This window comes from Xyrauchen texanus, chromosome 11 (assembly GCF_025860055.1).
Source record: "Xyrauchen texanus isolate HMW12.3.18 chromosome 11, RBS_HiC_50CHRs, whole genome shotgun sequence".
Classification (NCBI taxonomy): Eukaryota; Metazoa; Chordata; class Actinopteri; order Cypriniformes; family Catostomidae; genus Xyrauchen; species Xyrauchen texanus.
Genome location: NC_068286.1, coordinates 46,210,595 through 46,236,850, shown reverse-complemented (window position 1 = coordinate 46,236,850; position 26,256 = coordinate 46,210,595). Strand labels below are relative to the sequence as shown.

Below are 26,256 nucleotides of genomic sequence, written 5' to 3'. Positions count from 1 at the left end.
AAAAACGACATCAAACAAACACCAACGCAGGAGCGGGTTTCCTGGGGCGGCAGCAGCATTGATGTCCACCCAGCACCTCTTAAATAGGCATGACTTCAGGTGTAGCTTGTTCAGAGTCTCCGCCCACGTCTGATTGGCAGCCTCACACAGGAAAAAGCTAAAGCAAAAGAGCAGGGGCAAGTAACACTACAGAAGTCGCATGTGACTCTGTGTAAGAGAGTTTTTTTTGTATATGCTTTTTATCATTTCTGTAGATACGCCAGATTTGCGGACGACAGAAGTATACTTTGGCCTTAAGGCAACACTCATAATGTAAAAACATTGTTGATAATACCAAAACATTTATCACAACATGTACCAGTACATTCATTCTTCTCTATATTTGCTTGCATTATAAAAGCGCTCCAGGTAAAAATGCAATAAAATGGCATATCAAACAAAATAATTATGATTATTAAAGCTGCTGCCACATTAGTTTTTTGGCAAGTCGGAGGTTTCAACTATGTTTGTAGATCATATGGTAAATGGTCTGCACTTATATAGCGCCTTTTTAACCTTAACGGTATTCAAAGCGCTTTACACTGTGACTCATTCAACCATTCACACACACACATTCATACACCAATGATGGCAGAGCTGGCAAGGAGCTGGCAAGGCACTAGCCTGCCATTGGGAGCAACTTGGGGTTCAGTGTCTTGCCCAAGGACACTTTGTCATGTGGAGTCATGTGGGCCGGGAATCGAACCGCCAACCCTGCGATTAGTGGCCAACCCGGTCTACCAACTGAGCCACAGACATCCCACACTGAGATCACGGACCTCAGAGATTATTACTGGTGTGCCTCAGGGCTCAGTCTTGGGGCCTCTTTTGTTGATTATTTACCTTTTACCTTTAGGACATATTTATGTACATTTCGAATAAATTTCCATTGTTATGCTGATGCCACCCAGCTGTGTTTGTCCTCCAAGCCAAATTCAATTACAGTGAGGAAAATAAGTATTTGAACACCCTGCTATTTTGCAAGTTCTCCCACTTAGAAATCATGGAGGGGTCTGAAATTGTCATCGTAGGTGCATGTCCACTGTGAGAGACATAATCTAAAAAAAAAATCCAGAAATCACAATGTATGATTTTTTAACTATTTATTTGTATGATACAGCTGCAAATAAGTATTTGAACACCTGAGAAAAGCAATGTTAATATTTGGTACAGTAGCCTTTGTTTGCAATTACAGAGGTCAAACGTTTCCTGTAGTTTTTCACCAGGTTTGCACACACTGCAGGAGGGATTTTGGCCCACTCCTCCACACAGATCTTCTCTAGATCAGTCAGGTTTCTGGGCTGTCAGCTGAGAAACACGGAGTTTGAGCTCCCTCCAAAGATTCTCTATTGGGTTTAGGTCTGGAGACTGGCTAGGCCACGCCATAACCTTGATATGCTTCTTACAGAGCCACTCCTTGGTTATCCTGGCTGTGTGCTTCGGTCATTGTCATGTTGGAAGACCCAGCCTCGACCCATCTTCAATGCTCTAACTGAGGGAAGGAGGTTGTTCCCCAAAATCTCGTAATACATGGCCCCGGTCATCCTCTCCTTAATACAGTGCAGTCGCCCTGTCCCATGTGCAGAAAAACACCCCCAAAGCATGATGCTACCACCCCCATGCTTCACAGTAGGGATGGTGTTCTTGGGATGGTATTCTTCTTCCTCCAAACACAGTTAGTGTAATTATGACCAAAAAGTTCTATTTTGGTCTCATCTGACCACATGACTTTCTCCCATGACTCCTCTGGATCATCCAAATGGTCATTGGCAAACTTAAGACGGGCCTTGACGTGCTGGTTTAAGCAGGGGAACCTTCCGTGCCATGCATGATTTCAAACCATGACGTCTTAGTGTATTACCAACAGTAACCTTGGAAACGGTGGTCCCAGCTCTTTTCAGGTCATTGACCAGCTCCTCCCGTGTAGTTCTGGGCTGATTTTTCACCTTTCTTAGGATCATTGAGACCCCACGAGGTGAGATCTTGCATGGAGCCCCAGTCCGAGGGAGATTGACAGTCATGTTTAGCTTCTTCCATTTTCTAATGATTGCTCCAACAGTGGACCTTTTTTCACCAAGCTGCTTGGCAATTTCCCGTAGCCCTTTCCAGCCTTGTGGAGGTGTACAATTTTGTCTCTAATGTCTTTGGACAGCTCTTTGGTCTTGGCCATGTCAGTAGTTGGATTCTTACTGATTGTATGGGGTGGACAGGTGTCTTTATGCAGCTAACGACCTCAAACAGGTGCATCTAATTTAGGATAATAAATGGAGTGGAGGTGTACATTTTAAAGGCAGACTAACAGGTCTTTGAGGGTCAGAATTCTAGCTGATAGACAGGTGTTCAAATACTTATTTGCAGCTGTATCATACAAATAAATAGTTAAAAAATCATACATTGTGATTTCTGGATTTTTTTTTTAGATTATGTCTCTCACAGTGGACATGCACCTACGATGACAATTTCAGACCCCTCCATGATTTCTAAGTGGGAGAACTTGCAAAATAGCAGGGTGTTCAAATACTTATTTTCCTCACTGTATATACAGCCTATGTCACTATTGGCCTGTTTAACAGAAATCATGGTTAACATGTCATTTTCTGAAACTTAACAGCGACAAATCTGAGATCCTGCTATTGGGCACCAAACCTAAATTGAAAAATTGTGACAACTTCACTGACTATCGAAAATTCTGTTGTTTTTCCATCAGTTCATGTTAAGAGGTTCTGTGTGTCATATTAGATAGCACACATAAATAACATTATTCGGTGAGCGTACTATCATTTACGTAACATAACTCGCCTTCGACCATCTCTAATGGCCCAGGACAGATTACCGACTGGGCCAATGGGGCCAGTGCCCAAGAGCCCTTGTCTGCCCGGGGGTGGCCTGGGCTCTAAAGCTGCACAATCAAGTTTGGTGAGCCCCCCCACCCCCATTTGAAAACACTTTGGGACATGAACAACGAAACCCCACCCACACCCCAAAAACAACTTTTGGCCGTGAACAACGAACCCCCCACCACACTGCTCAACAACTTTGGGTGGACGGGGGCCCCAGGGCCTTTGCAAGTCATAATCCGTCCTTGCTAATGGCTAATTATGCAGTGGTGGTGGCGTAGTGGCTAAAGCACAGGGCTGTTAATCAGAAGGTCGCTGAAGGTCACTGGTTCGAACCCCATGGCCACCACCATTGTGCCCTTGAGCAAGGCACTTAACTCCAGGTTGCTCCGGGGGGATTGTCCCTGTAATAAGTGCACTGTAAGTCGCTTTGGATAAAATGCGTCTGCCAAATGCATAAATGTAAATGTAAATGTAATAGCACTGCTGTTCTTGTACATGCGTTAGTCGCATCTCGTATAGACTATTGCAACTCTCTTCTTAGCGTTGTCCCACGAAAACTTCTGCACAAACTTCAAATGGTCCAAAATTCAAATGAAAAACTTGTTTAGTTTTCTTTCCATAAGTACCTGCATTAGTTGGGAATCACTGTGTTAACTGATAAGAAGAATGTCTTTATGCATTTGTATTTCTCAGTATTACTCATATATATTCGAGTTATGGTTTGAATAATGTGATGACTGATTAGTGATGTGTTTTCCCTGCAGTCTCAATGTGCTCAGTACGCCGCTGAGAAACGCGATGAGGAGAAGATGTGTGATCACCTGATAAGGGCAGCTAAGTACCGAGATCACGTCACTGCCACCCAGCTCATCCAGAAGATTGTGAACATCCTGACAGACAAGCACGGGGCTTGGGGCTGCTCCGCCATCAGGTACCACTTCAGTCACATGACTCCATACTTTTGACAACATATAAGTGTAATGCAATGGAAAACGAAACCCGCTATAGATCATTTCAAGAATGTAAACAAAAGCAAATAAATTAGAACGGTCTAGACGTATTTCCGGGTCCTTTCAACAAAGTGTCTTTTTTAATGTAAATCCGTCCACTCGGCGGCCATTTTTGGAACGTTCTTGGGCAGTAAACAAGCAGCATAAAAGTACAGCGCCTATCTACTTGAATGGAAAAAGACAGAAATCTCCAAAACGGTTGGTCAAGATTACGATAAAAGAACAGTAAAATTTGACAACACTGTGCAGCTTCACTTGAGCGGTCTGGCTTCCCTGGGCCTCAGCGCTTGAGGGGAATAGTGGCCTGGCATCCTGGCCCGTCGGCTGCGACGTGTGCCCCAACTCGCACCGGGGTTCCGGGGTGCGTGTCCGGCGATGCATCAAACTCGCACCGGACCCTCCCCGCTCCATTCCTGGACCTGTAAAGACAGCAGAAGTTAGAGACCAGTTTCCAGAGGAGATGCATGCTTGGTGTTTAAAGGCAGTGCTGATGAGTCTCTTCATTGGGATCACGAGAGCCCCATCACACGAGACAGGGCCACGGTGGTCCACGGGAAGGGCATGCCATTCTGTCACAACTATATAGGTATAATACATATGTTTCTTTACCTCAGATTACGCTATAAACACAATTATACCGTCTTGTATAGCTAATGCGCATGCATGTTCTCGAGTTGATTGACAGGCGATTTCTGTATCTAAAATGTGATTGGCTATTTTACCTGTAAGGCGAGTTTACAGTTGCCATTGGGCATTCCAATTTCTCCCATTCATTTTAATAGAAGTGGCCCGTCTCTGCTAAATAGTGGCCTGTCTCTCTGTTTTGACTAGCATATAGAGAATAACCTTGAGAATGAGCAGACCGTGGAACAGCTTAACCAAAATCAGAGTTGACGTTGTTAAATGCGATGTCAGTGCCATGTCAAGGCTCCTAAAAGTGATGGAGAGAGCACGATCACGACAGATCCGGACACACTGCACCCAAATAAGGTCAATTTCCTTCAGGGCGTGCACTCACGAAGACAGCTTCCTAATCGCCGCCTTCACAGCACGAACTTTGGTCGCATATGCGAGTGATTGACTCCCTATGTAGAGGGCTGCAACAGAAGAGTACTAACTACAAGACGATCACACTGTATTTTACAGTACACCTGCATAGACCCTCCAGTACCCTGTTCAAAGCCATCCATCATCATCAAAGCACTTATTAGTTTACGTCTCTCATGATAGGCTAAACTTACATTTCTGCCCATTATAGGCTCTAATGGAGTCCTACTGTCATGGTTCTGAACCTGGGTTATGTCTTACTGCTCTGGTTTCCATGCATGATGCATTGCTGCTGGAATGGGATGAAAGCCAGTGGAATGTTACCTAGCCATTACTGAATGAAACATAAGGAGCGGTATTAATTCTGTAAACACACAGAAATATTCCTTGTTGATGCCATCATGCACTGGTTTTCTATAATGTAGTGCTCTGCCCAGGAAGCTCGTTTGGTCTGTTGCTCATTCAATTTATTTTTGTCTTTTGCGTTAGTATAAACAAAACGTGTTCTCTGGAGGCAGGGCTGGACTGGGAAGAGAAATGGGCCCCAACTGTGGTGTGTGTGTGGGGGTTCACTGTCCTTTTCTGCATGTCTTGGTGCCGCTTTGTGGTCCGTTCTGCATAACATTTTATGTTATCTCGGCCCGTTTCGCGGCCAGCCCGCTCTGTTCTCCTGATGGCCAGTCCGCACCCGATCGGCCCCAAAGTGCATCGGCCCACCGGGAAAATTCCCAGATTAACTGTCCAGCCCAGTCTAGAGGTTTGGAGACCGGTTTGCGGTTTGTTGAGTCTCGGGTTTTAAGGGCTTCATGTTGCAGTGCTCTTCTAGCGTTCTCTTTTAGTGCATTCACTGCCAGACCAAAACCCCCTGAAGCACTGATTTTTAGACCGAGGTGGTCGTAGTGTCGTTTTTTTCAAATGGACTGTCAGGGCCCAGTTCTGACAGTAGTTCTCCAGCGGGTCCAGGTGCAGTAGCGGACAGCAGCACCTGATCATCTGCATAGAGAAGAAATGTAACTTCTGAATTATTTAGAGTACATTTACAGTTATTCATTTGGCTGATGCTTTTATCCAAAGCGACTTACAGTGCACCCCCTGTAGCAACCAGAACACAATGGTGTTGGCTGTGGGGATCGAACCAGCAACCTTCTGCTTACCAGAGTAAAACCGAGTGTTGCAGATTGTTCCAGTAGCACTGCTAACTCATTCAAGTGAAAGATGAACAGAGTTGGACTCAAAATGCAGCTCTCTCTCTCTCTCTCTCTCTCTCTCTCTCTCTCTCCCTGTTCTTTTCTCTCAGTATTCAGCAGTCATATAATGGCAGAGCTCGCTGCTCTCTTTTGGCCCTCTCCCCATTACTGGCCTTTACGCAGCAGGGCTATTGATGAAATCTGTAATAGCTTGCGATGGGCGCACGGTGACGCTGGCACAGTCTCAGAGCGCGTTTAATAAATCACAATCAGACCCTGCCGTTACATCAATACTTCTGCTCAATTACCCTCAAGGTCATGGGCAGAAATGCAGGAGGGCTGGGAATCGGTAACTACAGAACAGAGAACAACATCTGGAAGAAAAAGAACCCACCCAAATGGACACCCCCCCCAATATAAGTGACTTGCACTGGGACATGTCCACTTAGTTACACGTTATCAGTTGGTTTTCAATGGTGGGAGAGTAAAAGAAAGGACACACACGTACACACCCATGTGCAGCGGCACATGCCTTCGCAGCTATTTTCACGTTATCAGATGGTTTGTAAAGGTGGGAGGGGCTGGCGTACTTGTTTGCATTGGTTTTGGTGTAGAACCATAAGGACACATTTGCAATGCCTTCGATAACAAAAGAAAACAACAGCGATGAAGCATTAAGAGACAACACACACACACACACACACACACACACACAGAGGAATCTCTTTTTTCACCTTCATGAAAATGAAATCAGATCCCTCAAAGGGCGCTGGGCTGCCATGATTACACCCTTTTGTTGGGAGTGTTAAATTTGCAAGCCTCCTAGCTCTCGGCCCTATAAAGACGTATTCCCCGAAGTTTCCATTCAATAAAAGGCTGAAAATGAAAATATTATTTTCTACCCCGGCTGATGGGAGTTGTTGTTTCCTCATGGCAGGCATCTAATATCATCTGACACCTACTGACCCGCCTGAATGCAATTTGTGTCTTAATATCCAGCTTACAGCAGTCCCGTCCTCAGGAGACTGGAGGTGTTAGGTGATTTTCTCTCTCTCTTTCTTTCATTCCTCTCGTGCTCCCTCCCTCTCTCGCTTGTGGATGCATTGTCAGAGAGGTCCATTGGGGTTTGCACTCCGGCAAACAAAGGAAGAGAGACACACGTGTACATAGACACACGCATGCACGCACACACACTCCAATTACTGATCTGGGACAGTCCCACTGTGCACTGTTTTTTTCCCCTTTCTTCTTCATCATATTCTTTCCCTTTTTGATTGGATCTCAGATTGACGGACAGCTGCATCCACCTGTCCATCCATTACCACCCTCTCGTCTGGTGGCGTAGGTGAACATGTGGCGTTACCGTCTGCCAAAACCAGACAAAATGAACACGGTGCCCACAAACGAGGCGGCTGACAGCATTCGTTTTTTCTCTCCTTTTGGCTTTCCCCTCTCTCTCCCCCTCTCTTTTTTCTGTTTTGTTGGTGTGGTCATGTTTATTTGGGTCAAAAGACAGATGATCTCTCATGTAGATGACACACCAGTAAAGTGGCTGGCCGAGAGAGAGATGATGGAGAGAGAGGAGGAGGAGGAGGAAGAGAGGGAGTCTCGCAGGACAGACGAGTCTTCCTCTCATATTCTCCTTCATTGCATTCTGATGGTAGGACTAATGTAGCATGGAAATTCACTCGGCTACTGCGCTCAGAGCAGTTCCACGCCCTCAAACACTGTCAGGGAGAAGATGAGAGAGGATGAGCTAGAAAGAAGCAAATGAATGAATAGACTGAGTGAAGAAAGTGAACTTGCAGTGTTAATAACAGCTCTTATGAAATGACGAAGTGCAAACTACGGGTAGATGGGTATCGCAGAAATAAATCTGTTTTACTATTGATGCAGAAAGATGGTCGACGAGTCCTCCAAGAACTTACCAGCCGATTAGTAAACCATCCAATATTTGTAGCTGGGGTGGTTTATTTAGCGTGCCGTGCTTTAGCTGTTAAGACCACTTACATGGTAAAACCACCACCTTTAAGGTCACTCTGCGGCCATATTCATAAAGTCTCCGACCAGCTATTTACAATCATGCTAGTACAGCTCCTATCTGCTTGAATGGGAAAAGACCAAATATTACATTCAATTACACATATAATTAAATCAGTAATATATTGTGATAGGGCGGAGGGCGGGGCCAATAGTGCGGAATCACGACCCGGCCCCGCCCTCCACCCGGTCACATTCCTCCCTTGTTCTCTCAGGCCGGGAAGCCCCCCGGCATAACGTACACCACCCCACCACCCCCCCTCTTTCCCTGGGGCGGGGCCTGCCTTCCGCACCGTCTGCCAGCAGGTCATCCCAGTCTACCTGGATGATGGAGGGAAACCAAAATAAAGTGGCACCTACACGCCGCAACGGCGATCGTGCCAAATTAAGTTGGAGAGATATAGGAGAGAGAGAGAGAGAAAACACTTACTCGCCTGTTCTCCGATACGCCGTAGATTGGTGCTCGGCCACTCCTCCACCCTTTAATGGACGAGAGCCGCTCCTCCCCAGGGTGATCGGAGGCAGTCATCCGACCCCTGGCGGACGGAACGCCCCACCGCATTTTTGGTGGACGGTAGGGGTCTCCCCCACCCCTGGTAGCGGTAACCGCTACAGGCGGTTGGTTGGGAGCCCCTCCTCCCCTCCCGGTCGGCGGCCGTTCCTCCGCTTCCAGGCGGCTGGGCTCCACCGTCTTCCGGCGAATGGTGGATGTAGTGGCAAGGACTCTATACGGCGCATCCCTCCACCTTCTCTGATTTCGGCACCAGTGTTAATAGAAAAGAGGCGGCGAGAACCGGCTTGACAATATAAATAATAGCTTAATTACAAACTTAACCAAAAAGACAAACACACAAAGGTGTCGGACAGCTGTCTGTAAATCTCTCTCTCTCGCACCGCCATCCGCGGTCGCACTTTATCCCTCTCGGAGGCTTGATTAGCCTGATTAGGGGCGGGGTGTGGAGCATCACGACCCGGCCCCGCCCTCCCACATAAATCGTACACTTTTCAGGCTGATTCAAGTACCTTAACGAGCAAACAGACAGACAATATCTCTATCAAGAAAGGCGTTTTGGCTCTTTTATTTGTAAGCTAGGACGTCCATTTCTACAGCTATATTTACCGTTACAAGTTCTCCCATCCGTATGAATACAAGTGACCCCTCTCATCTTATAATGTCTCACTTAAAACCCTCCAGGAAGAGGTGCATCTTTAAATGCATCCCCTTTGAAGCACCGGGGCTACAGCCATACTCATTTAGTGTTGTGTCGCATCTTGCACTGTTTTTTTGAGTGTCCTGCCGTAAGTGTTACATTTTAAGGATGCCGTTTTAAGTTCAAATTAGTCCAAATTTTACAAATGCATCTGGAGACTTGTGTTACGCTACCTATTATGCTCCATTCGGTCCCTAAGAAATCCATTTGATCGCGGTAAGATGCGAAACCAGCTTAGTTATAAAGGGCTTCCTTAAGCCCGATTAGTCAACTATTCACAACTCTTTCTTTTTACTTCCAGTTTTTTATCCTTTCATCTTTTCCCGTCTTTTACCACCATCACACCCTCTCTCTCTCCTCCTCTAATGCGAGTCATTTCCAGCAGCAGCTCCAGTGATCTCTAATGGAGCTCCTCGGGGCTGGAGGCACCCCTGCCTGCGGACATCCATCTTTTCTGTGTCAGGAGCCCACGCCGCTAGAAACCTTTGTGATGCGCACTCCAATTTTTCTCCAGTAAATCAAATCTTCCCTTCTTTCAGAGAGATGAATGCTGCAGGGTTGTGGTGTTATAGAGAAAATCAATGCAGGCAAAATTGAAACTGTATGCCTACGTATTGATCGGCCTTGTGAAATCGAAACTAACAGCTTTGTAACTGTTCTGGAGGACAGTTAGCTGACCTGTAATGGACAAACTATCAATATTAGCATTACTGTTTTATCCTGTGCTTTGTCATTTCATGCCCAGGCCATCGGGAGGAGAGGAATGAAGGGCACGTAACGTGCTCAGCAATGCTTTATTATCTCAGTGGATGCTCGGGAATGTTTATTTGTATTATTGTTTAATATTACTTGATTATTAATTAAAATCCCCGTCTTACTGACGGTAAAATCATTTAAATGCATGACTTATTGCTGTTATGAAATAGCGACAAAAGCAATATATAATTCACCAATGCTAGTCACCAATAGTTAAATCTGTTATTAATAATAATTGGAATAAAAATGTTTTCTACAGTTAGTTCATTGTCCTAACTTGATAATTTGATGTTGGCAAACAAATTAAACTTCATTTAGAAAATGTTGACATCTAGCGCTCTCGCTTTCTCTGTCTCGCTTTCTCTTTCTCGTTCTCTGTCTCGTTCTCTCGCTCGCTCTCTCTCATTCTCTCTCTCGCTCGCTCTCTCTCATTCTCTCTCTCGCTCGCTCTCTCTCATTCTCTCTCTGTCTCGTTCTCTCTCTCGTTCTCTCTCTCATTCTCTCTCTCTTTCTCTCTCTCTGTCTCGCTCTCTCTCATTCTCTCTCTCTGTCTCGTTCTCGCTCTCGTTCTCTCTCTCTGTCTCGCTCTCTCTCATTCTATCTCTGTCTCGCTCTCGCTCGTTCTCTCTCTCTCATTCTCTCTCTTGCTCGCTCTCTCTCGTTCTCTCTCTTTCTGGCTCTCTCTGTCTCGCTCTCTCTCATTCTCTCTCTTTCTCGCTGTCTCTCGTTCTCTCTCCTTCTGGCGCTCTCTCTCTCATTCTCTCTCTCTCATTCTCTCTTTCTCGCTCTCGTTCTCTCTCTGTCTCGTTCTCTTTCTGGCTCTCTCTCTCTGTCTCGCTCGTTCTCTCTCTCTTTCACGCTCTCACTCTCTCTCTGTCTCGCTCTCTCTCTCTCGCTCTCACTCTCGCTCGCTCTCTCTCTCGCTCTCACTCTCACTCGCTCTCTCTCTCGCTCTCACTCTCTCTCTCAATTTAAATATAAATGTAAAAGTACTTTATTGGCATGATTGTGTTTACATACAATATTGCCAAAGCATTAATACACAAAACAGATAATGACAAGACAAATAATAATAATAAAACAGGACAAATAACAATAAAGGTGCCAGGTAATGAATCAAATAAAATAAAAACCATAATAACAATATACACTATACAATATAAAATAAAATATGCATTTAACACGACATTATGAACATAAGAGAATAAAAGTACTGTGAATGAAGTACATTAAGGCAGTAATTGGTTTCTGAGGAGGTGACGCTCAAAAATGAAAAATTTCTCTCTCTCTCTCTCTCTCTGACAAACACATACATACACACACAGCAAATGCACACAAACAAACCAGTTCTCATGGGAGTCCTGAATTCTATCACAAAAGATGGACAAAGCTTCTTGCCCCTCACTCATACAGTTATCTCTCTCTCGCTCGCTCTCTCTCTGTTTCTGTCTCTCTCTCTCTCACACACGCACACGCACACACACCTTAGGTTCTTGTATGAAATGCTTCATTAATGTCATCACATTTGGTGTAGGTAATGTAAGTCATACATCATCCCTACTGGTTAATGATGCTCAGGCTGTTATGAAAGCGCCCTGCTGTCCTGCTTGCCAAAACTACACAAGCACTCCGTCACCTCTCTCCCACCACACACCATCACTCGTGTAGCCTGCCGCGCTCTGGCTTTAATCCACGGATCTCATTTTACAGAAGATGCGCACTATGAGAGAGGAAAAGCTGCAATGTTAAATTCACTCAACCATGCATTTTAAGAGTTTCGGATTGTTCGCTCTAATTTCTGTAGTAACAGAGAGAAGACTATTACATATATTATACATATATAGTGAGTTATTGTTTTCTAATGAGTTTATACATGCTAATGGAGACAGACAGCGGAGCCAGGTCTCCTTAGCAACCAAATTGGCCTGGTTGCTAGGGAGGGTAGTGTCACATAGGGTAACCTCCTCGTGGTGGTGATTCGTGGTTCTCGCTCTCAATGGGGCGTGTGGTGAGTTGTGCGTGGATCGTGGAGAGTAGCATGAGTCTCCACATGCTGCGAGTCTCCTTAGCAACCAAATTGGCCTGGTTGCTAGGGAGGATAGTCACATGGGGTAACCTCCTCGTGGTGGTGATTAGTGGTTCTCGCTCTCAATGGGGCATGTGGTGAGTTGTGCGTGGATCGTGGAGAGTAGCATGAGTCTCCACATGCTGCGAGTCTCCTTAGCAACCAAATTGGCCCGGTTGCTAGGGAGGGTAGAGTCACATGGGGTAACCTCCTCGTGGTGGTGATTAGTGGTTCTCGCTCTCAATGGGGCGTGTGGTGATTTGTGTGTGGATCACGGAGAGTAGCATGAATCTCCACATGCTGCGAGTCTCCTTAGCAACCAAATTGGCCCGGTTGCTAGGGAGGTAGAGTCACATGGGGTAACCTCCTCGTGGTCGTGATTCGTAGTTCTGGCTCTCAATGGGGCGTGTGGTGAGTTGTGTGTGGATCACGGAGAGTAGCATGAGTCTCCACATGCTATGAGTCTCCGCGGTGTCATGCACAACGAGTCACGTGATGACTCGCGGATGCAACTGAGACTTGTCCTCCACCACACGGATTGAGGTGAGTAACCGTGCCACTAAGTAGTGGGAATTTGGGCCGAAAATGGGATAAAATAATAAAACTACATTAGCTGAACGGGAATTTCTTTCATACTGTATGTGAGCAAAATGAGTAAATAAAGCCAAATTTATTGGGATTGAAATCAGAACCAAATCAAGAGATCCTGATATGTCGAATCGGGACAGTTCATGTCATCTAGCTCAGTGCAGAGGCAATCTTTAGCATGGTTTCATCCTATGTGATGTATCATCTATTATCCCTTATAGCTTCCAAAAGCATGACAGGCTGTTTGTTCCTACAACGAGTTCAAACATTTTATGGCTGCATTTGTGCTGGTTTATTGGGACCTCGAGGAATTCAATCCCTCTACCCGTGTCTACAGAACCAGTGCTCATCCTGTTTTCCAAAGAGGGGATCAGGACCCTCAGTAAAGTCTTATTATTTCCTTTGTTTACTCCTGAATGCTACCAGAGCTATACAGCAAAGGAAATGGATGCTTAATGCCCCGCTGTTCTGTAGTATTGGAGGGTATGTGTATATCAGAGCAGAGTGATCTCAAGTACCGTGTTAGTCAAATTTTCAACTCTGAGGGTCTCAGTTTAATCTGACCATCGCTTTCCCTTCAGCTGCATCCACAATCAAATGTAAACAGAAATAAAGGATCGGTCCTAAAACGTTGTGAGTTACCTCACTCTCGACTGCCTACTTATGCAGCTGCCTTTCCTAAAAAAGATCCTAATAAGTGACTGATTTGAAATGCTCTTAATAGGCAATAACTGATAACTCGCACACAAATGACGCTCCGCACAGGAGACGCGACTCTTAAGTTGCTTAGTTAACAATCAGCCTGTCAGGTACAAAGCAGGGCACTTATACAAATACATAGCACATACAGATATTGCATAATGCTGCATTCTCTGCAATAGACACGTGCGATGTTGCCTTAATATTTGGCTAAAACAAGGTATCTTAATGGGTAGCATAATGAAGATGGCTACCTTTTGGACTTGAAATGCTGCCTGTGTAGGCAGTTCACTAGGATTTGGAGCTCCAGACTCTCGGAGAGCTTCCTGAGCCAACGCTTGGCATGCACATACATGCCAACATACATGTCGTATGTCTTGTATCGGTTTTCTGAACCATTGCAATGAGGCTGTCGAGTTACAGGATTTTTGTTGAATTTGTAGAATAGAGGGTTCAACTTCAAAAACCTCTCCAATTCTTTTTAGTCAGTTATACGAGCGTAATGTAAAGGACCGTGTGGCAGGGCGGAGGGCGGGGCCGGGTCGTGATTCCGTACACCCGGCTCCTAATCAGGCTAATTAGCCCTCGAGAGGGATAAAGGCTGATCGAAGACGGCAGTGCGACAGAGAGAGTGAGATTTACGGACAGCTGTCCGACACCTTTGTGTCTTTTTGTTTCAGTTTTAGATTATCGTCAAGATGGTTCTCGCCTCCTCCTTTCCATAAAGCCCTTTACACTGGTGCCGAAACCTGGGAAGGAGGGGGGATGCGCCGTAGTGGAGTTCCCGCCGCTACCATCTACCCCAAAGGAGCAGCCGCGGCCATCTTCCGGGGGACGGAGGAGCCTGGCTGCCTGGAAGCGGGGGAACAGTCGCTGTCCGCGAGGGGAGGAGGGGCTCCCAACGGTATCTGCTGCCAGGGGCGGAGGAGACCCCTACCGTCCACCAAAAATGCGGCGGGGCGTTCCGTCCGCCAGGGGCCGGAGGTCTGCCTCCGATCCGCCAGGGGAGGCGCAGCTGTCGTCCTTAAGAGTGTGGAGGAGTGGCAGAGGACCAAGCTACTGGGGCCTCCCCGGCCGGAGAGAACGAGGGAGGAATGTGGCAGGGCGGAGGTCGGGGTCGTGATTCCGAGCACCGGCCCCTAATCAGGCTAATCAAGCCTCAGAGAGGGATAAGGGCCGACCAAAGATGGCAGTGCGACAGAGAGAGAGAGAGAGAGAGAGATTTACGGACAGCTGTCTGACACCTGTGTGTGTTTGTCTTTTTGTTTCAGTTTTATATTAAACTATTATTTATATCGTCAAGCCGATTCTCGCCGCCTCCTTTCCACGAATCCCTTTACACTGGTGCCGAAACCCGGGAAGGAGGAGGGATGCGCCGTAGTGGAGTTCCCGCCGCTACCATCCACCTCAAAGGAAGGCCTGGAAGCAGGGGAACGGTCGCTGTCCGCGAGGGGAGGAGGGGCTCCCAACCAACCGCCTGGAGCGGTTACTGCTGCCAGGGGTGGGGGAGACCCCTACCGTCCACCAAAAACTCGGTGGGGCGTTCCGTCCACCAGGGGCCGGAGGTCTGCCTCCGATCCGCCAGGGGAGGCGCAGCTGTCGTCCTTAAGAGGGTGGAGGAGTGGCCGACACCTGTGTGTAGTTGTCTTTTTGTTTCAGTTTTATATTAAACTATTATTTATATCGTCAAGCCGGTTCTCGCCGCCTCCTTTCCATTAACCCCTTTACAGACCATAAGTAAAGTTGGCATACTGTAGCGTCAGTATCGTCTCCACATTAAATCATCGACTGAGGCTTATAACATACAGTCCCATGATAAACTATAAATGATTTTTATCAACTTGGCCTACATGGTCCTGGCAGAGATAACGCTAAATAGCTTAGCGGATTACAGTATGTCATAACATATACACGTCCTGCTTTTATTTACATTCCTTTATAAGCTGTTTAACAAGTACCATTAATGGGTTGGTTTGGCCATAAACACTTGGGAAACCATGTACAAACATCCCACATGACTGCGGGCCAGAGAGAGAGAGAGGGAGCAGCTGTTCAACGCACTTCTCCGTTCTTATCCTCCCTTCATCCGTGATGGAAACAAATGACTCTTTCTTCCAAGGAATCTCTCTAACCCTTCCGAACATGACCAGCACGCTAGACCTAGATGCAAAAACTCTCACTTGAGGCATTAGCTGTAAACATAGATTAGCTATGTACGATATCCATCATCTGCGGGCGACTTTTTAAATTGTATTGGCACAATTTCTGTGCCTTCAGCTAGACAGTTTGCAATGTCGTCCCAGTCTGTCGGTAAATCTCCAGGAGAGCGTGTAAAAGTTTCGACAGCTGCAGATTTCTCTCGGGAAATATTACATAAATGATGCGAAAATGGCTTCTTGACGCTCTCCGTTATGGAAATGGATTAAAATATGTCCTAATGAAAACATTTAGCTTTGACTGTATATACACTACAGTGGCCCAGACTGTAAGAAATAGCAACAAAGTGTCAGAGACGGACATATTAACGGCTCCCGTAGCGCTGATGTTGTCCATATGTTAGCATGACAGACTCCACATACTCCAGGACTCCCAGAGTTCAGCAGTCTCATCAAGCGTTACACTAGAAATGCAGAAGCAATGAAAGGTGGGGAAAAGGCATTTACCACTAATGATTCTGGTTCAGTTGTTACTCTTCAGGTTGTTTGTTTGATGTGCACTGAGAGAGAACTGTTGTCCCGCTGGAAAGACTAATGAGGGCCAGAATGAATTTCAAGTCCAGGGCCTCGTTTCCTAATAAGAGCAGTTGAGAGCATTTTCGACTACATTTCTTTTTTAATCTGCATTTCCCAAAACTGCACTTAAAGGGACAGTTCACCCAAACATTTTTATTCAGTCATCATTTACTCACCCTCATGCCTTCCCAGATGTGTGTGGCTTTTATTCTTCTGCTGAACACAAAGATTTTTAGAAGAGTATCTCAGCTCTGTTGCTCCATACAAGGCAAGTGAATGGTAACCAGAACTCTGAAGCTCCAAAAAGCACATAAAGGCAGCATAAAAGTAATCCATATGACTCGATAATTATTTATCGTCGATAACGTCGAGCATTGGATGTAATCCATACGACTCGATATGATCGGAGTGGGTGAGAAACAGATTTTAAAAAAAATTTCCTTTTTGTACTTTAAATCTCCACTTTCACTTTTACATCTGAAAGTGAAAGTTAAAGTGGAGATTTATAGTCAAATAAGGACTTAAATTTTTATCTGTTTCTCACCCACACCGATCATATCGAGTCATATGGATATGTGCAAAACGTGCCTGTCTGAGCGTCTAAAAAGGGATGCCTCCGTTTAAAAAAGTTTGGGAACCACTGATCTATTCATCCATTCATAAAAACTGTAAAATAAAACTATAAATAAAATCTATTTTATTTATATATTTATTTAGTAAGTTTGGGAACCACTGATCTATTCATCCATTCATAAAAACTGTAAAATAAAACTATAAATAAAATCTATTTTATTTATATATTTATTTAGTATGAATAATATGATTTGCCTTGTCAGTTAAAATACAAATAAAACATAGGTTTCCTGATATTAAAGTCTCATCATAAAGAGTAGCAATAGGTAAGGATTACATTTTATTACATGTAATTTTGTAGTTGGCTAGCTGGTGACTGCATAAATCTGTCGCCTTATGATGCTCTTAGCGCTTTACGATTACTCCAGAGTAGAGGTCTTTACGGGTCCAAAAATTCATGCCTGAACCCAAAGAGGCCTGGAATTGTACTACCCGGTCTATAATTTGAAAGCCGGGACCCGGACCCGGCCGGGAGACACAGACCTGATCGACACGATTTCACAGATGATTGCTATTAGCAAGTTAATTTACAAATTGTGAAAACAAAACTTTGTGTCCTAATGTAGCGTTATGGCACTTCCTCTGCACGTTAAGGTTCGACTCGACTCGCTTTACTTTTCTAAGTTTTCTTTTCCACTCCAGTTTAGTGCCGCCTCAATGTGGGTGGGATTATAGGCTAATCGTCATAGTTGCGCCGTGACATCATGTTAAATGCGACACAAAATAATAAACAATAACACGACCGCTAGCTGTTAGCTACTAGCTCATTGTGCTGCATAAAGCAGCTGTTCATGGTGATTTTACACAAGTGTAACAGTTAAATTGGTCTGGTTGTTTTAGAAGCTTCCAGTAGCTGCTCAACTAAATAAAGTGAAGCTTTCAAGCAGAGTTTCGAGTTAACGTAACAAAACGTACCATCATTCATCATGGCTGAGTCCAGCGCACTCTCCCTCCCATTGCTCGCTGGTCCAGATAGCGTCCATTTGGTCGAACCACTTCGACGTTTCCTTGATGGTTCAGTAGTCACTTTAAGGTTTTGTTAACCTTTCCCTGCACTGTTGGGAGGTCCTGTGGTAGCCGCGTGCGGCCAACAGCTGAGACACTTCCTGAGAGACTTTTTCATTTCGCTCATCGCTAACGAGAGGAACGTCTACACCTTGTTTATTGACCACGGTGTGGTTTTGCGCACAGCCATTTCTTTTTAGAGTTTGAAAGTCGTGTGAACAAATGATTCTGCCATCACTGTTGCTAACTTTAAAACTAGCGGGTTGATGTCCCGTGTCGCAAATCCAGTGACGCTGGTAGTGATGATTCTCTCTGACCAATCAGTGATCTGCAGGGTTATGACGTCACATTTAGTATCGGCTCGGCTCGCTTGGAACCTCGACCAAAGTGGTACTAAAAAAAAGTATCAGGTTCCAGGTACTATCCACAGTTGAAAACCCCCAATAAAGCAAGCAGAGTCGAGCCCCATTAGTAGCCTTCTCCCCTGTGCCTGCAGTGATGCACACAGTCCATCCTCCTTGCCAAGAAATTTGGTAAAATTCATCCATGTTTTCTGTGATTCCTCTCAGCATAGCCAATCCACTCATTATTTCAGCTTCAAGAGTCCAATCGCTGTCACGGTGCCGGATGAGAAACACGACTTGTTTAGAATCAGCTTTGCAGTTTCTTTGTATCTCGCATAAGATAACTTGGACTGTTTGCCCTTTTGAACTATAATAGCGATGGCTCGTTCATTGCCACGGCTGCTAACGTTAGCATTGCTAATTTGCTATCGTGTGCTTTAACTCCGTTCTGCCTCTGACGTCACTCAGCTCATTGTGGCTCCACTCCGTTTCACACCTTATTTCACGGCCCACACTTTCTCACTTTCTCATGTTTTAAGTTACAACACACACACACACACACAGCACCATCATCATCATCATCATCATCATCAGCGCTGTCTGATCACGGCCGGGTTTTCACGGATCGACTCCGTCATCACACAGTGTTAAACAGACCCGGGACCCGCAGCAATAGAATGAGACCCGGACCCGGCTGACCATATAAAACGTGGATCCAAACCCGTATGTGTCCCAGGTCGCGTCTTGGGTTAGGGTGGACCCGTGAAGAACTCTACTCCAGAGCATTTGTACATCTAATTATGGTGCTTTTGGCGACACTAAGATGAATTCTATAGTCTACTTAGGCTTACGCTGCTTTTGTGAAACGAGGCCCAGACATACGTACGTTTGAAACCGTTTTTGCACAAAATATTACTTATTTAAAGATTAATCTAATTGCACAGCTTTTGGGCAAATAAGCTATGTTGGATTGGACTTACAGTGACACCTAGTGGTGTGGATGCAGCATCATCCAAAATCAATAGTTTTCACACACCACACACACTCGCACACACACACACACAAACACTCGCACACACAAACACTTGCACACACACACACACACACACACACAAACACTCGTACACACAAACACTTGCACACACACACACACACACACACAAACACTCACGCACACACACACAAACACTCGCGCACACACACACAAACACTCGCACACACACACTCCACATACACAAGCCACACACAAACAGTCGCACACACAAACACTCGCACACACACACACTCGTACACACACAAACACTTGCACACACACACACACACACACACACACTCGCACACACACACAAACACTCGCGCACACACACAAACACTCACACACACACACTCCACATACACACACACACACACACTCCACATACACACCCACACACAAACACTCACTCGCACACACACAAACACTCACTCGCACACACACACAACACACTCACACACACACACACACACACACACACACACTCCACATACACACACACAAACACTCACACACACACTCGCACACACACTCCACACACACAAACACTCACTCGCACACACACAAACACTCACACACACACAAACACTCGCGCACACACACACACACACACTCCACATACTCACACACACACAAACACACTCACACACACACACACACACACACACACACACACACAAACACATATACACACACACACACACACACACACACACTCCCACAAACACACACATATACACACACACACACACACTCCACACACACAGCAGACTGTATTATATATACAGTTATATAAAGTCAATAGTTTTCAGCTACTGAAGCCCTTGTAGAAATCCACTTATTCACAGTCAGCCATGATTAATTAATCCACGAGTGAAAGTGTCCAATAACAGGACAGTTACTGAGATTAAGAGAGTAGTTTTCGGCTGGTCATGTGATCATAACATGGCCGCCCCCATGAGGGGACCCTCCAATGCAGAATAAATCTGCTTTTATAAAATCACTGATTTAACTAGTCCTCATCTCACGGGAGTTTTTATTATTTTATATTTGTGTTTCAAAAGTACTATTCATTTCCTGGAGAGTGCACCTTTAAAACGTCCTATTTTAATTTCCTGTTTTAAAATAGAACCATCCAGCCCATTTAACTATGAGTGTGTAAAAGCTAAGATTCAATATTTATTTATTTTTTTCAGCCTTTTTATTTTGTCTCTTTCTTGTGAAACAATGAAGTGCATGGATCATTTCAACAGTGATACAAAATAAATAATAATAAGTAAAATGCAAAGAGGACATTAGATACTAATGTAACAACGTTTCATTACATGCATTGTCCTTACATTCAGGACAATACTGACGGCCGTTGAGACACAGTAATGCTGGACACTCTTTCTCTTATCTGTCCCACAAACCTTCCTACCATCCTCTCCAAGGAGTCCTTAAAATGGAACGCCCCTTTATAAAGTACCGAAGTATCCAGCAACAACACGCACTTTTCCTCTCTAGCAACTCAGATTTATGAGTTTCATATGCCATTAAGAAAGTATACTGCCATGACAGAGCAAGGTCACGAGAGGAAGCCCTGATCAATATTTGAATGAAAAGCCATTTGGGAAGTTTTTAAGCCCCCCCTTCCCTCTTTCTGTCTCTCGCACTCCGAGGGAACAACTTCAGGAAACTACTGATTGCCGGGGACCAGTAGTTAGTCAGAGGCTATCTCGTTTGACTAACCCCTTAGCTCTCTGTCACCCCCTCAGCACTGTGATAGATAGTTACTCTCTGGGCCACAGTAATTACACGCAGCTCCAGTCGGGTCATTTATTTCAACACTTTCACCCCTAAAAATCTCCTTTATCTTTGTGTCCCAGCAGTTTGCTTTTTCAGCGAAAGCAGAAAGAGGGACATGTCAAATTCTCACTCCCGCTCTGGAGCGTGACGGGGCATCCGTTACCTGTTTCGCCCATATTTCTCTCCATATTTTGGTTTATTTTTTCCTCTCGGTCTTCACTTTCTGGTCTCTCCTCTTCCTCCTCCAGGCTCTGTAGTCTTCTGTGGTGTTACCCAGTCTGTGTTTGTGATTCTTTGAGGTTTAGTCTTTATATTGTCAGTTCTGAATGCTGGGCATCACTGTATTTAACCTCTGCATTGTGCTCGTGATGGTTAGTGGTATAGTTTGCTAAACACGCTTTATTATCATTTAATGTAAGGACTTTGATTCGTTAATGGAAATTATTTAATAAAAGTGAATGATTGTCACTGACTAATCCTCCCGGCCCTGCGTGAGTAACACACACCTGCATCTCGACGAAATGAATGAAGATTTCCACTCGAGTTTCCAAGTGAGATATCCGAAATAAAGTGTCATTCTGTTGCACTTTCCTCCGTTGAAAGGTGGAAATTCAGATTCTCCGAGTTGAATGGGACGCTTCACAAAACACAGCAACAACAAAACAGACCATCACGACTTTCCTCACAAGAGAGAACATTTGGACACACACGCACACACACACACACACACACACACACCCACCCACACGCAAACACATACACACACACACAACACACCCACACACACAAACACTCACATACACACACTCACATACACAAACACTCGTACACACACAGACTCACACACACTTAAACACACAACAAACTCACACCCACACACAAACACACACACACTTACACACCCACACACGAACACTCACATTCACACACACCCACACACACTTACACACACACTTACACAGACACACACCCACACCCACACACACTTACACACACAAACACTCACACCCACACACACTTACACACACACACACTCGTACACACACACACACACAAAACACACACTCGTACACACACACACACACACACACAAAACACACACTCACACACACACTCACACACCCACACTCACACACAAACACATACACACACACACACACACAAACACTCACTCACACACACACAAACTCACACTAACACTCACACACACACCCACACTCACACACAAACACATACACACACACACACAAACACTCACGCACACACACACACACACACACACAGCAGGCAAGTTATTATATATACGTGTAATTGCCCTTGGAGTACTCGAATAGACAAAATGACCAAAATGCCTAAAACACGTGCACATATGATCAATGCTCAAATAAACTGAATACCCCTGACAGGGCTCAACAATAAGGGGGTCAGTGTGAGAGAGTTTTGGGCCAGTTGACTGAACTATCACCTGCTTTTTATCAATATTTGAGGTTTTGTTCAAATGGCTGAACTGATTTGTCAGTCTTAGAAGCGTCAGATTGAATTAGTTAAAAATGATGAACAAATCTCCATAAGTCTCCGTTCTCATATATATATAAACAATTATAAATAAAAAATATATATATATATATATAAACAATTATAAATAAAAATATATATATATATAAACAATTATAAATAAAAATATATATATATATAAACAATATATATATAAATATATATATATATATAAACAATTATAAATGAAAATATATATATATATATATATATATATATATATAAACAATTATAAATGGAATAAAAAATATATATATATAAACAATTATATATATAAATATATATATATATATATAAACAATTATAAATAATAAAAAATATATATATAAACAATTATAAATAAAAAGAAAAATATATATATATATACAATTATAAATAAATAAAAATATATAAACAATTATAAATAAAATATATATATATAAACAATTATAAATAAAAGATAAAAAAATATATATATATATATATATATATATATATATATATATAAACAATTATATAAAAAATATATATATATATTTATTTATTTTATTTAATAGTGGTCATAGTGAAAGTATTGTTAGTGCAAGTACAAATTCAACCAGGCAAGAAAATAAGAAAAGTAAAATCCTTATTTTTGAGATTTTAGCTTTTGGCATTTGTTATTGTGCAATGTATTTGTTGCTTATAAAATGAGTTTCCGGTGAATTAGATGTAGATGTAATCCCGGTGTCTGGATTACAATTTGAAAAACCGTTCATTTCCACTCCTATATTGATATTGTGTATGATTGTAAAGTCAGTCTTGGACCCTGATGAATGTATGAAATGCAATTACAAGCACCACATAGTAAGTAATGCATGAATAAATACAAACCAGTAAAATGGAGAGAGAAGCCATTTGTTCTCCGCTAACACAGGCACAGATCCTCCGTCATTGATGTCATTATCATGTGCTGCTCTTGACCTCGTGCCTACCTTTAGAAGAGTCATTATCATGCACTGCACCGTCAACATCCGCTGCCTTTGAGTAACCGCTTCTCCCCTGCTCTGCATAGACATTGCCCCCTTAATCAGACACTGGGACTCCCTCTCCCAGTTTAATTTCAGGCTCTGGGCGACCGAACGGCCGGCTTTGACAGAGAGATCAGCGCTTGCCCTTCTTCTACATGACAAATATTCAATGCATTCATTCTGTGTTCATAAACACATGGCTTATGCAAATCATACAAAATAATCTCCAGGATACGGAGCAATTTGAGCAGTGGCAATCGCACGCATTAATGAAAAAGCAGAAAGAGAGACGTGTTCACATCGACCGGAACTGCATTAATCCACAGGAAAAGGTTATAAATGACTGCAAGTTGCCTTTAAAATGCTCCGCACTGGAGTGATGTATGAAACCGGGATCTTTCTGGCCTGTTTGTTACGCTAAAGGTCACATCGTTGTCATTTACATAATCTCCGTGCCAGAAATGAACTCCAGTGTAATATCAGCCCAGAATACACACGCTGCGTTTGAAATGATCGCCGGTTAAAGATCATCATCATCATTCTGGGAGGATCATTTTGCCCTCTTTATAAATGATGTCGCTTTCCAGTGGCAGCTTTCAATATTCTGAAACTCTGAATAGTCTGCACAGATGCCGCTACGCCAGAGTTTCGTGTGTTTGTCTCCGTCATTCTGATGGATGACAATCGTTCGTGTTTGTCAGAAAATGAGCAATATGATGTCATCATTATTGTGCCGTCAACCTTTCAAATCAGCGTTTTCTTAAATAAATGAGATGGTGTTTCTGGATGTTTCCTCTGGATACTGATTTAATTATTCAGTGTTTGTGCTGTGGTTATGTCGATTGATTTTAAAGTGTAAGAAACTTGACATGGACGCGGATCTGAAAGAGAATTGATTATGTAAATGAAGAGGATTATCAATAGTATTTGCTGCTTTCTTTATATGTTTGATTACAATTACAAACTTTTATTTGTATTTACTGGGGATGCAATTCATGCAATTGGGTATTTATTATGTAAATGCCTGTGAAAAATAAATAAAATAAACCTACTTAATATCGTGAACTAACAATGAACAATTGTTTTTCCAGTCATTAATATATCTTGATTAATGTTATTGTATAAATGTACTGTTCTTCATTGTTATTTCATAATGCATTAACTGTTAAATGTGTGTGTGTGAGTGTGTATGTGAGGGTGTATGAGAGTGCGAGTGTGTGTGTGTGTGTGTGTGTATGTGAGTGTGTGTTTGTGTGTGTATGTGAGTGTGTGTTTGTGTGTGTATGTGAGTGTGTGTGTGTATGTGAGTGTGTGTTTGTGTGTGTATGTGAGTGTGTGTGTGAGTGTGTGAGTGTGAGTGTGTGTGTAGTGTGTGTGTATGTGAGTGTGTGTGTGAGTGTGAGTGTGTGTGTGTATGTGAGTGTGTGTGAGAGTGTGTGTGAGTGTGTGTGTGAGTGTGTGTGTGAGTGTGTGTGTATGTGAGTGTGTGTATGAGTGAGTGTGTGTGTGTGTACGAGTGAGTGTGTACGAGTGAGTGTGTGTGTACATGTGTGTGTGTGTGTTTGTGAGTGTGTGTATATGTGAGTGTGTTTGAGAGTGTGTGTGAGTGTGTGTGAGTGTGTGTGTGTGAGTGTGTGTGTATGTGAGTGTGTGTGTGAGTGAGTGTGTGTGTGAGTGTGTGTGTATGTGAGTGTGTATGTGAGTGTGTGTGTGAGTGTGTATGTGTGTGAGTGTGTATGTGAGTGTGTGTGTATGTGAGTGTGTGTTGTGTGTGTATGTGAGTGTGTGTGTGAGTGTGTGTGTGTGTGAGTGTGTGTATGTGAGTGTGTGTGTGTATGTGAGTGTGTGTGTGTATGTGAGTGTGTGTGAGTGTGTATGTGAGTGTGTGTGTGTGATGTGTGTGTGTGTGTGAGTGTGTGTGTGTGTGTGAGTGTGTATGTGAGTGTGTGTGTGAGTGTGTGTGTGTGTGATGCAAATGTGCCTGCATGAGTGATATGTGAAAGCGTGCGTGAAATGTGTGTGTGACGTGTGTGTGGGACATTGTGTGTGTGTGTCCCCATGAGTGAAAACAGCGTGTATAAATCATACTAAATGTATGTGTGTTTGAAAATGTAAAAATGCAGAAAGTGTGTGTCTGTGAGTGGTGTGTAGGTGTGTAGGGGAGTAGAATATAAAGTGTGTGTAGCAGTATATAAAGCCATGTAGTGTCTATGTGAAAGTCCCTATATGAACATGGAAACATGAGCGTGTGTGTGTGTGTGAGTGAGTGTGTGTGTGTGTGTGTATGTGTGTTGTGAGAAGTGAGTGTGTGTGTGTGTGTGTGTGTGTTTGTGAGCGTGTGTATGTTTGTTTGTGTGTGTGCATGCGTGTGTGTGTGTGTGCATGTGTGTGTGTGTGTGCATACACCGATCAGCCATAACATTAAAACCACATGCCTAATGTTGTATAGGTCCCCCTTGTGCTGCCAAATCAGCGCCAACCCGCATCTCAGAACTATTCTTCTCCCACAATTGTACAGAGTGGTTATCTGAGTTACCGTAGACTTTCAGTTCAAACCAGTCTGTCCATTCTCTGTTAATCTCTCTCATCAACAAGAACTGCCGCTCACGGGATATTTTTTGTTTTTGGAGTAAATTCTAGAGACTGTGTGTGTGTGAAAATCCCAGAAATACTCAAACCAGCCCGTCTGGTACCAA

The 26,256-nt window shown here is 43.8% G+C and overlaps 1 protein-coding gene across 3 annotated transcripts in view; it reads left to right on the top strand.

Moving 5' to 3' along the window:
- Positions 1 to 26,256, top strand: part of lrba (LPS responsive beige-like anchor protein) — a 333,604-nt gene that overhangs the window by 165,755 nt on the left and 141,593 nt on the right. For all 3 annotated transcript variants that reach the window (XM_052138116.1, XM_052138115.1, XM_052138114.1), the window contains exon 36: positions 3,644 to 3,810. In XM_052138116.1, the coding sequence (XP_051994076.1) occupies positions 3,644 to 3,810 (167 nt within the window). The remainder of the gene's footprint in view (positions 1 to 3,643; positions 3,811 to 26,256) is intronic.